Source organism: Arachis ipaensis, chromosome B1, assembly GCF_059453495.1.
Source record: "Arachis ipaensis isolate K30076 ecotype BB chromosome B1, ASM5945349v1, whole genome shotgun sequence".
NCBI lineage: Eukaryota > Viridiplantae > Streptophyta > Magnoliopsida > Fabales > Fabaceae > Arachis > Arachis ipaensis.
Window position 1 is genome coordinate 76,430,493 of NC_142436.1, and position 12,097 is coordinate 76,442,589.

At 33.1% G+C, this 12,097-nt stretch overlaps 2 protein-coding genes and 1 pseudogene across 2 annotated transcripts; 1 reads left to right on the top strand and 2 right to left on the bottom strand.

Annotated features, from left to right (window-relative positions):
- Positions 1-1,674: 1,674 nt before the first annotated feature.
- Positions 1,675-3,453, bottom strand: LOC107618579 (uncharacterized). Its single transcript, XM_016320690.3, has 3 exons — positions 2,691-3,453; positions 2,221-2,609; positions 1,675-2,145 (listed from the first exon to the last, which is right to left on the bottom strand). Exons 1-3 carry the CDS (start codon positions 3,451-3,453, stop codon positions 1,675-1,677), a joined length of 1,623 nt encoding a protein of 540 aa, XP_016176176.2.
- A 3,401-nt stretch (positions 3,454-6,854) lies between these two features.
- LOC148577089 (uncharacterized) lies at positions 6,855-9,169 on the top strand (annotated as a pseudogene).
- LOC107618588 (Cytidine/deoxycytidylate deaminase family protein) lies at positions 9,071-11,896 on the bottom strand. The gene is made up of 9 exons (XM_016320699.3): positions 11,531-11,896; positions 11,371-11,446; positions 11,222-11,261; positions 10,979-11,037; positions 10,577-10,614; positions 10,100-10,163; positions 9,836-9,889; positions 9,519-9,617; positions 9,071-9,429 (listed from the first exon to the last, which is right to left on the bottom strand). The coding sequence occupies exons 1-9, from the start codon at positions 11,734-11,736 to the stop codon at positions 9,373-9,375; spliced, it is 693 nt and encodes a 230-aa protein (XP_016176185.1). The 5' UTR covers positions 11,737-11,896; the 3' UTR covers positions 9,071-9,372.
- Between the last annotated feature and the right edge of the window lie 201 nt (positions 11,897-12,097).

Genomic DNA, 12,097 nt, shown 5'->3' on the forward strand with positions numbered 1-12,097 from the left:
GTATCTTAGAAGTGGAGAGCTTCCAAAAGGCCTCCAGAACCTAAAAACGTTCAAAAGACAGGCATCTTTCTTTACATTACTGAATAACAAATTGTATAGGCGAGGCTATTCTCGACCATTGTTAAAATGCTTAGACAGGTCAGAGGCCGACCTGGCCTTAGCTGAGGTACATGAAGGTATTTGCGGAATGCATTCAGGGGCAAGGAGCCTAGCACAAAAGATTCTTCGTGCCGGTTTTTACTGGCCGACCATATGGAAGGACAGTCAGCAAAAGGTCCGAATGTGCGACCATTGCCAAAAACATGCCCCGATTATTAACATCCCTGCCGAGGATTTGCATCACTCAACGGTAAGCTGGCCATTTAATCAATGGGGGATGGATATTTTAGGACCTTTCCCTACAGCTCCAAGACAGGTAAAATATTTAATTGTTGCAATTGACTATTTTTCTAAATGGATTGAGGCTCAGCCACTTGCTAAAATTACATCGGCTCAAATAATATCATTTGTCTGGAAAAACATAATTTGCAGATTTGGTATACCTCGTCACATCTTAACTGATAATGGTCGCCAGTTTACCGACCATAATTTTAAGACTTTTTTACAGAATTTAAAGATAAAGCAGCATTTCTCCTCAGTAGAACATCCTCAATCCAATGGTCAGGCTGAAGCTGCAAACAAGGTCCTCCTTCAAGCTTTAAGGAAAAAGCTCGACGACGCTAAAGGACTATGGGCCGAGCTTGTCCCAGAGATTTTGTGGGGTTATAATACATCAACACACTCCGCAACTAAAGAAACACCATTTCGTTTGGTATACGGATCGGAAGCGATGATACCTATTGAGATATCACAAAGCTCCTTAAGAACACAAGCCGAGGATTATGACCATGCTCGACGAGCCGAGCTCGATTTACTAGAGGAAGTGCGAGCCGTAGCGGCTGTGCGCCACAAAGCCTTACAGCAGCGAATAGGTCAGCGCCACAATAAAAGGGTGAGGCCAAGATCCTTCCACGTCGGAGACTTAGTATTGAGGAAAACCGAAGCAGCACGAAGGCCACCCACTCATGGAAAACTCGCAGCGACATGGGAAGGCCCCTACCGTGTTCACCAAGTGCTCGGAAAAGGAGCATATCGATTGGAACAATTAGATAGCACGGTACTACCTAACACTTGGAATATTCAATCCTTGAAACAATACTATAGTTAGCAATGCAGAATGCTGGCACTCTTTTTCCTACCTTGAGATTTTTCCTAAAAGTTAGGTTTTGCTCAAGGAGGTTTTAACGAGGCTAGCTTACCAAATTCAAGATGTAAAGGTACTGCGTCAGAACAATATTTATCTTCTTGTTACGACTTACTTTGTTTATGATAATCTTATGTTACATACTTATCCATTCACAAACGGTATCTTATCAACACAAAAGTCGCATTAGACTCAAGTGCGCAAAATCAATAGCTGACAATCTTTCAGCACCTAATAATGATCAAACCCCATATGACGATATCAGCTAAGCAAAATTTATGACAATAAACCATTCAAATATATTGTCAGCAAACAAAATAACAGTCATTAAAGGGGCCATACACACTTTAATCAAAGCACATAGTGTTCATGAGAGTATTAGCATCTCTCAACACATCACAAAATATAAAACTAATTACTTCAAACATTTCTTAATCGGCTAAATTATTATTACCCTCTTCCTCCACAACTTCTTCATCATCAACCAACTGACCATCCCGAACCACCTTGCTCGGATCCAAAGCGGCAAAATCCTCTTCAGGATGTAAGAACTTCGCTTGAATAACGGCACGTTCAAAACCCTCGGCAAAAGCATCAAGGATCTCAGCTTCATGATTAGACTCCATATGTTTCAATTTTGCTGTAACCTCAATGATCTGGTCGCTCATTGTAGACAGTTCGTTTACCTTTTTTCCTAGAGACTCTACTGCCCTTTCATGATCCTCTTTCACAAGTTTCAGCTTTTCTTTTGAAACTGACAGCTCTTCTTTAAGCTCGGTAAGAACAATTTCCTTTGACTTCAATTGCTCCTTTAGCTCAGTTATTTCTAAATTATTACCCAGCATCATCTTATGCCTTTTTTCCTGACTTCGCCCGATGCTAACTAGTCGAAAACCTAGAACCTGCCCAATACCAGAAAATCAGTTGGAAGTTTTCAAAAAATATATACATATATCATTACATGAAACAAAACCGACCTGCATGAATTGATCTATCCCAACATCCCCAACTTCCTCAATGCGAGCAACGTCGGGAGCAGATTGAACAATCTCATCTGCCAAGACATTGAAAGGGAACTTTTTATCCCACACAGACGAGCCATCACCCTCTTCTTCGAAAGAATGCAGCTTTTCTTGTTTAACAGTAAAATTCGATAACTCACTCAACGGTACCGCTTTTTCCCCTTCCTCCAGATTAATCACCTCAGATTTTCTCTTCTTAAAAACAATACCCTTTTTCTTCTGTGCCGGTTGGTTAACCTCAACCTCACCCTCTACCTTCTCGGCGTTTGAAGAAGACCCTTCAAAATTTTTCATTTTAAACCGGGCCCTCATGCTCGAAGCCGAAACTCCAGGAAACCTCCCCCCTACAAAAGAAACACAACCTCATTGAGAACAATTAAACAATATAAGCAAACCCAACTTAGGTAGCGCAAACAGTGCCTCACCAAGGTATTGCACAACAGATGCTTTATCCTCTTCCCAAGGAAGCAAATCCGACACAGATACTAAACCACCTCGGTCAACCATTTCCATCAAAAAACTTATAATACATTCATTCCGAGGTGTTATTAGTTCAGGCCCTAGGATATGATTGGGTTGACAACACCAGTATAGGGGAAACTTCTCCCCAAGATGTTCATCTAAATAGAATGGAAATTCTTCATCTACTGGCTTTACCTTGAAGAACATTTCCTTAAAATCTTTGAAAGAAGATTTATATAGTTTGAAAACAGAAAATCCAGGAGTACTATTCAAGTTAATCCAGAGACCTTTCCATACACCCTTTGCTTGAAACAGGGAGAAAAACAGTTCCAAATCAGGTTTAATTTCCAAAAACTCCATTAGGATTTGAAAACATTTAATGAATGCCCATCCGTTAGGATGAACTTGAGAAGGTGCGCAATTCATTTGGGTTAACAAATTGCATTCAAACTTAGTAAAAGGAAGTTTTACAGATAGTTCCTCAAGCACACAGCTATACATATAAAAGTTTTCAAAACCTTCACTTCTATGAAAAATTCGATCCGTACGGTTGCATGGCAACAACTCAATATGAAAACCAGGTCTGACCATCTTAGACATATTCAGACCCTCGAAACTCTCTCTGTCAAAGAACAGAGAAGCCCTTATCTTCACATCATCATCTACCCATTCATACAAATCATCATCCTCTACTTTAGGAAAAGCTTTCACCTTTTTGTCACTCATTTTTCTTTACAGAAATTAGGAAGGAAGCAAATAAGAAAATGCAGTTACTTACCTCTTCTACTCATTGTTTTTGAAGGAAGATGAAGTGTAAACTGCAAGCTGTATTACCACGATAAGCGCAACCTGAAAAGAAAATTTCCTTTTCCCATTCATTTAATGAAACCCTTTCAATTCCAAGCTGTAATCATGGCCATCAATCCAAGACCCACTTCCAACGGTTCCAAGCCTACTTAGGAACTTGAGCCTTGCATTGAAAACTGTTGACATTCATTTATACCATCATAGCAGTTACTATTTTAACTAATATTAATTGACGTTACAAAGAAATGAGTCAAGTTGAACTGGGGGCTCCATCCCTGCGCCGAGCTATAATTCGGCCATTTAATTTCAAAAGCTCAACCTGCCTCATTTAAAACACAGGCTAAGCTTGGGGGCTGTGATACAACCGTTATACGTCGGTTACGAATTATAGCTCGGCGAATCCCTTTTTAATCGGCACATTAACTTTGCCGACTTTATGGCATTAAACCACTATGATCGGTTACACAGAAACGGTCAATAAACGGCCATCATCTCCGAGTTATAAAGGAAACAGCTGAAATTGAAAAGGTAGATCATCGTTCTAAGCTAAAATAACTCTTCAAATAATTCTCTTTAGCTGACTTGAGCGTCGGAGTGCTTTTTGCAGGTGCTCCCCCCCCCCCCTTGTTTCACTTGGTGGTCGAGGCATATTGAAGTTTTCCAATAAGGTCGAACGTTCAACCCTCCAAGGAGACATATAGCTCGGCCACAACCAGGCAGGAACAGTTAGCAATATTGGTTGAAGTTCCCATATTAAAAAATCTTGCGAGGCCCAAATTCATATACTCAGGTCCTTTTAACGGAATCCAATTTACACATATACCGTTACGGGACAATAATGACTCGGCTCCGTTTATTACAACCACATGCAGCGACCAAATCCGACACATTACTACTATTTGCAAATCATGTGTCCATTAACCAAATTACGATTCAGAGCATCTGTATATCTGTACAAAATTGCATCTGTACCATAAAACGACCCTAAAGTAAAATGCTCAAGTTAAAAAGTCCAAAAAGAAACTAGTGAGTTTGGACAAGTTGGATGACTCCTTTGAGGATCTTCTACTCCTTTCAATCATTCAATCCAAAGTGCATTTTGTTTCATGACCCAAAAAGAAAGAGTGCGTTTTGCTTTCTCCCCCAAAATAAATTCAGTGTTCTAATTTTTTAAGGTCTTTTTCAATAAAAAAAAAAAACGAAAATTGTGTTTTTTCATATAAAAAAACTAAAAAAAAAATGAATATGTACAATGCACACTTCCTTCAAATATTTAGTTACAATTTTTACTCAAAACAAAAAATTCCCAATTTTATATGGTCAAAAATATAAAATCAAACGTGCTATGATGATGACTAAAAAGAAAGTGCTATGATAACACTGGATTAAGAGAAAGTCTAAGGGCCAGTAATTTTTGTGTTTTGTGGCCAGCACTTAACCATCAAAGGAAAAATGAGTGATTTCCTATCATTAGATGTAATCTCACACCATTAAAAATACTATTGATGGCCAATTGATGGTTAGAAAACACAAAAGTTACTGACCCTATCATTTCTCCCGACTTATTGTTATTGTTCATTAATCATTACTTTGCTGTTTTTGGGTTACTAATTCAGAAGTGTAGGCATGAATTAATTTTTATATTGGTTTATTTTTGGTGATGCGCAAATTTGTAGGACAGTAGTTGGATACACAGGTATGTGGTACAGTATTTCGCAGGATGCAAATTGTTGACATTGTCATGTCGTTGGTGAAGAGATGCTGCTTAGCGCGGGGTTACGTTGCATTTATTGAAGGGAATAAAATGGAGGGAGCACGTTGGGTTTTCATATTAATCAGTCTTTAATCAGCCTTTAATCAGATTTAAATAATATTTAATTATTTTTTTAGTGTAATATATTCCTATTTTGTAGATACATATCTATAATTAGATTTTAATTTAAATTTAAATTTTAAAACCCACCCACTTCATTGGTAGTTACGGTGACTTTGCTTTACTTTCGTAACTTCACGTAACAGATACAGTTTTTTAAATTCCTTATTCTACGGGATATTCACACGCATTAGTGCCAAACCAAAAAGGACGCTGCCAGCTGAATTCTCCATCTCGTCTTCATTGGTGAAGACCATCACCACTTTCTAGCTGAAGCACTCTCTCATTTTGCATTGGTGAAAGGTATCATTATTTTCCACACATGTGTTTATGTAATTTGTTAAGAAATATCATGTTCAACATTTTTAATTATATTTTAATTTAAACATAAAAACACTCTGCTGATTTAATTGGAACAAGGTTGATCTTATTTAATTTTATTAATAAAGTTGTGCAAATAAAGTATATAATCAACAATTAATTTAAAATTGTGTTGTTATTTTTTGATTATAATACATCTGATAGTATGATATTTTATACAAAATATTTTTAAAACACATCTAAAATCAGTCAACTTTAATAATACAATATAAATATTAATAATACAATTATGAATGGTCGAATATAATTATATACATAAACTAAAATATTTTCAATTGTAGTTTCTTTTTCAATTGTAACACATCTAAAATATTAAGTTATACAAAAAATATTTTTAAAACACATCCAAAATCATAAATCTAAAATTTAAATTTAAACATTAAAAAATAATTATAACACATCTAAAATTATGAAGTTATACAGAAAATATAAAAACATAAATCTAAAATCTAAATTTAAACATTAAAAAATAATTGTAACACATCTAAAATTATGAAGTTATACAGAAAATATTTTTGAAACACATCCAAAATCATAAATCTAAAATCTAAATTTAAACATTAAAAAATAATTGTAACACATCTACTTCTCTACTTCTTTGAGTGTTTTGTACGAGTTTAATTAATAATTTGATAGTTTAAGGTTTATTTTATATTTTTAAAATCAAAATTTTGAATTTTGAATAATTTGATTTTTAGATATGTATTTAAATTATAATATATTAATAATTAAATATATTAAATCTGAAACAAAAATTTAAAATTTAAATTTTAAATTTCAGTTTTTTTAGATTGTATTTTGAATGTGTATTTAATTTTAAAAAGACAATAAATCTATTCATAATTTTTAGTTGTGTTTGTTTTAATTTTTTTAATTATTGTAATAAAAGGCTGAATATTGTACGATTTTTAAAGGATACCTAGTTGAACCGGGGAATAAAATGGAGGGAGCACGTTGGGTTTTCATTTTTTAACGTGTCCGTTTACTGTGATTCCAAATTCTAATATTAGCATCCAACTTGACTTAATATATGTGAATTTCCAAGGATCTAGAAATTTTTAACGGTATGGAGGTAAGTATATGTATTACAATAAAAAATTTTATTATAAAATATAATTGCTTTTCAAATTATTTACCTAATATACCCATTAAAAAGAACTTAATAATCTAAAACAATAAAATATTATTGAAAATTTATTCATTTTTTGTTTTACATATTAAAAAATATAGGACAATTTAAATTATATTAAAATATTATTTTCTCATTTTATTAATTTTATATTTAAAAAGAGCATAATTTTTTTCTCTATATAAGCTATTAAATATTCATTACAAAAATGCATCTTTCATATAATTAAAAATTGACTCTTTTTTATAATATCCCTATAGCAAAGAGTACTTTTAAGTTTAACTATAATTGTTAAAATCAAAGTTAACTTTAAAATAAAAAAGTGAAAAACATCAACTGAGAAACATATCCTTTCTAATTTAAAAAAAAAAAAAACACAAATCCAATTTAAAATTAATCATCGATATTTTATAAAAATTTATTTAATTAATTATTAGGTATAAAAAATTGAATTAAAAAATAGATAAAATTAAAGTAACTAGATTAGCTTTTTGTTATCAAACACTAAAATAAATATCTTAAATTCAAGTAAAATATATAAAAAGTAGCTCAACATTTATTTCTATAAAATAATTATTGAGACTTGAGATCTAGAAATTATCTATATATTAATTACTTGATAATATCTTAACTTAAAAATAATTATAATGAAATAATTGAATTTAATAGAATAATTTTAAGATCAACTTAATTAAACACAATAATTTTGTATAGAGTCAATTAAATAAAATAATTTTTATATTAATCTAATATAATAGAAACAAATTTAACAGATTAATAGAGATAAATAATAATACTACTATATACTACCAAATCACATTAATTAAATTGTCCCGTTCATATTATTCATATCAGGAAAAATATAGGGTACTAACATATTATTTAACTTATTATTATCAATAATTAATTATTATATTTTAAACACATATATAAAAAGACACATTTAAAAAATATATTTATAAAGATATTTTTATTAAATATAATCATAAAAAAGACATTTTTATTAGATATTTTCATTAAATATAATTATAAATAAAAATTGACAGAAATTGACAGAAATACTATTGATACCCATATTTTGGAACACAGTCATCAGTCATTCCCCATTCTTATAAATGGTATTCTAGACTTCTAGTTGACCTTGCCATTCCATTAAGAACTCATTCACAATTTGTTTTACTAATAAAAAATTATTTCTTCTACTGTCTCGCAACTTTCAAATTGTGTTTTTAATTAAAGAAAAAACAATTTAGATTCTCTCCCTCTTTGCGAGATCCAATTTCAGAATTTAAAAAAAAATATATATATATATATATATAAAAAATTATTCTCGCCTAATGCGAGATGCTTTTTTAATATATAAAAAATTTTAAATTTTTTAAATTTTAAATTTTATTTTAAAAAATAAAATGTAATATATTACCATTTATTTCATACGTAGAACCAAAAAAATAGAAAAAGTATATAAAACCAAGAGGTTACTAACCAAAAACTAAATAAAATTATATTAATTTATATTAATAATTAATTTTAAATTTTTTAAATTCAAAATTTAAAAAATTTAAAATTGATTAAGTAAACCTAATTAAAATCTATAAAAACCTTTCTCTTCCCTCACATTAACTTACTCACCTCCAACAATCACACGCAGACCTCTCCCATTCTCCCCTCCTACCTCGAATCTCGCTTCTGCAAGCTCAAGTCTTTTCCGATCACCACCCACCGCGCTACTGCTGGAAAATCAACAGGGGCGTGTCTCTTCACCTTTCGATTCTTCGTATGAGAGAAATGGGTTGAAGTCAAAATTCAAATTTGGCTTCGTTTCATCTAGTTCTGGTTCTTCCAATGAGTCTGAAGAGAGTTTATTGTCTTCAATGTTCAAACCAACGAAAAAGGGTAACAATAATAATAACAAGAACAAAGTGAAAGTGAAGAATTCTTGTTTAGCGTCTTCACCTTCTCCTTTGCCACCTCGAAGAGCGGGGTGTTTCTGGTGCTCTCCGAATAAGGATTCCAGGAAGAAGAGCAAGGAGGTTGATTGGAGTGTTCTTGGTTGGGACAAGGATGATAAATTGCTTTCGGATTTGGGAAGCTTCTCGAGTAAGAAGCAGCACAAGATTCTTAAGGCATTGAAAAAAATACTTGTCACTCACTACAGAGTACGAGAAGATTCAAATTCCATACCTAGGCACAACACCATACAATCCCATTTTGGGATATAACTACAAAAACATTCCATATTAAAATTTTTTGGCCAAATTTGGCACGTTTTACAGTAAAATACATTTTTTTTAACAACACCGTTGTGTATGTTGGTTTCCTAGCTTGTTCATCATCCCATGAACTTTCCCTAAATATACTATATAATGCAACTTAGTATTCCAAATTTGATAGCCATTACCCAGTAACTCAGAAGATACTAAGACCACCTTAAATTTGTGTCAATCTTCGAAACCTAGCGTTCCTCAAACTTAAGATGAATTTCGTTCATAAGTGGTTGATGTTTCCTGACCTGCAAATAAGAATTCACATTATCGTTGATTAACCCTCACAAGCCAAATGAATCCTAAATTCCATATTTGTAAAAGGGGGTGTTTATACCTTAACACCAGCCAATGATAGTAGCTTGTGAGAAGCAGTATATGCAATATCAGAACTTTCTAACTTCTCCACAAAATAAACCACTTCAGAAACTCCTGACTGCAACAACAAATTGTAATTTATCATTTTTTTAATATGATAATATGTTTAGACTGAGCTCATTTCTTATTACAATTTCTACACTAAGATATGATTTAATCTAGTTTAGAAACAATAAGGCAAAGCACTATATCTGCATACTGATGAAAGCCTAAAATGGAGAAAAAAAATTGAATGCACAATGTTTCATCAAATCAATAATCCACAATGTCACCAACCTGGATTATGATCTTGGCACATTCATTGCAGGGAAACATGGTCACATAAAGCCGCTGCATGCATTAAAATAGAGAAAAGACAAATCGCTTAGCAGACCATACGAAAAGGCATTTGTCTGCCCTATGTAGTGATATGCACAACGTGTGTGAATGGCGTAGTCCAAGTGGAATTTATAAATATATAAATAAATAAAGATATCGACCACCAGAAGCTGCAATATTTTCAATTCACAAGAGGTAAGTAGAGAATGCAGTTGAACTTACTTGTCCAGCAGCAGAGGCGTGATTTGTGTTAAGAATAGCATTTACTTCCGCATGACAAACATAGCTAAAATAGGCACAAAGCATCATCAATAGGATCTTAAATATAATAACTGTAGCAACAAAATCATTAAACTGCAGACAAGAGTTAAGGCATTAGTTTTCAACTAAAGGAAAATTACACTGATATCCCTACAATTAGATAATAGTACACACAACACCACTTGATTTGTAAGGTCGGTCTCATGTTTACAAAAGAGGTCAATATTACATTATATAAAATTCAAGGATACCCAATGTCATATACACTTCAAAAGTTCAAATCTCACTAAAACTTAGTACAAACTTTTTTCAGTTGGAGAAGTGTAGTGTGTAATATTTCCCGACCTTAGGAAATATTACTGTAGGCTACCCTTTAACCAATACATGATTATTATTAATGGTCTTGAGAGAGAGAATATCTGAAAGCAAAAAACTTACGGGTATTTTGTCTCTAAAGGATTCCCACTCCTGGATTTCTAAAACATAACAGATTTCCAAATTAGATAAAAATGGTTTAAAATTCAAAGAAAAAGTTTAACAAAAATGCTATTTGCATACCAAAATCAGCTACCAAAATCAACCACTATGTATTTGTATACAAATACATGCATAGTTTAACTCATTTTTAATGTGTATTTTGTATTCCAATGTGTATTCTACCTGGGTGGCAAATTTTCAGCTACCAAAACTAGCCACTATGTAACTCATTTTTAATGAAATTTTGTATTCCAATGTGTATTTTATCGGTTGGCTAATTTTGGTAGCTGATTTTGGTGTACGCCTAACATGGTTAAAATTTAAAAACAACAAATTGCCCAAGTTATTCCCTTAAATACTAACCTTTGCCCATGGTAGCTTGTCATCGGAACAACCTCTTGGGAATCCATTATAGCCAATGCCTAACACAATAAAGTTAAGGAGAAAAAATGTAATAAAGTAGTAATTATGATTAAAACAATTTACTAATAATAATTAAAGTTCGTTCCATATAATTTATGCAATTCGTAGTCCCTGAATATTAGAGTAATATGGAATGTGCACAAGGTGTTTGATGGTTTGAGCCAATGAAGTTAAAAAGCTTACCAAGAATTATGTCATCCTGACTCACCAAGCATGCCCCTACCTACAAATAACAACACCAACACAAGCCTTGAATTCTTCAGAATCAACTCCCAATCTAAAGAAAATTATGAGAGAAAATGCAACATGCAAAATGAAACATCATATTTGACCTGCCTGTTAGGGTCCTTGGATCTTTCAGCAGACAAAAACGCAATCGCCATGAAATAATCATCCCACGACAAGTACCTTCAATTCAATTTTTTTAAAAAAGGGATTAGCATAATTGTAGTGAACAGCAACAATAAAGTCAAATTTGATAGACTGACTAACTGCTTGCGCTTGGAAGGATCGTAAGGGTCACCACGTGAATGGCGGTGATTGGAAACGGTTCCGTTTTGGGTTTGGGGATGGTTTCGGGAGCGGTAGAAGAAGCGGAAAGCAAGTGCAGAGGTAACGGCGCCAAAGAGGGTTGCGGTGGCGAAAAGAGTAGCGTCGCGAGCGTTCATGGCAGTTTCCAACGGTAAAACGGCCACCATCACCTTTTTTTCTTTTCTTCTAGTGTTTTTTTTTTCGGCGGGGGGTGGGGATTTTGGGGAAGTGAGAACGGAGTGAAGACTGAAGAGGGAAACTCAGCGGCTAATCGGCAATTTAGGTTCAGTGCGCGGGAACTTTGCGAGGGAACTTAACTTTTTTTTTTATTCCCTTTTTTCTTTTTTATTCTTTTTTTCGTTTAACCTTTTTTAGTTTTTTTGATCCTGTCTGTTTGGTATTTTCATGCATATGGATCGGATTGGTTGGGCCGGGCTAAAACATTGCTCAACGGAACAGGCCCATTTATCTGATGTACATAATACACCATATTCTTTTAAAGAACTTTTAAATGGACGCATATATTTC

Excerpts from the sequence above, each read along its gene's own strand:
- LOC107618579 (XM_016320690.3), bottom strand. The coding sequence starts at position 3,453 with ATGAGTGACAAAAAGGTGAAAGCTTTTCCTAAAGTAGAGGATGATGAT. Across the intron at positions 2,610-2,690 it reads ATCTGTTGTGCAATACCTTG|GGGGGAGGTTTCCTGGAGTT; the intron begins GTGAGGCACTGT and ends TTTCTTTTGTAG. Across the intron at positions 2,146-2,220 it reads GGATAGATCAATTCATGCAG|GTTCTAGGTTTTCGACTAGT; the intron begins GTCGGTTTTGTT and ends GGTATTGGGCAG.
- LOC107618588 (XM_016320699.3), bottom strand. The coding sequence starts at position 11,736 with ATGGTGGCCGTTTTACCGTTGGAAACTGCCATGAACGCTCGCGACGCT. Across the intron at positions 11,262-11,370 it reads CCAAGGACCCTAACAGGCAG|GTAGGGGCATGCTTGGTGAG; the intron begins GTCAAATATGAT and ends TGTTATTTGTAG. Across the intron at positions 9,890-10,099 it reads ACGCCTCTGCTGCTGGACAA|CGGCTTTATGTGACCATGTT; the intron begins GTAAGTTCAACT and ends TAATGCATGCAG.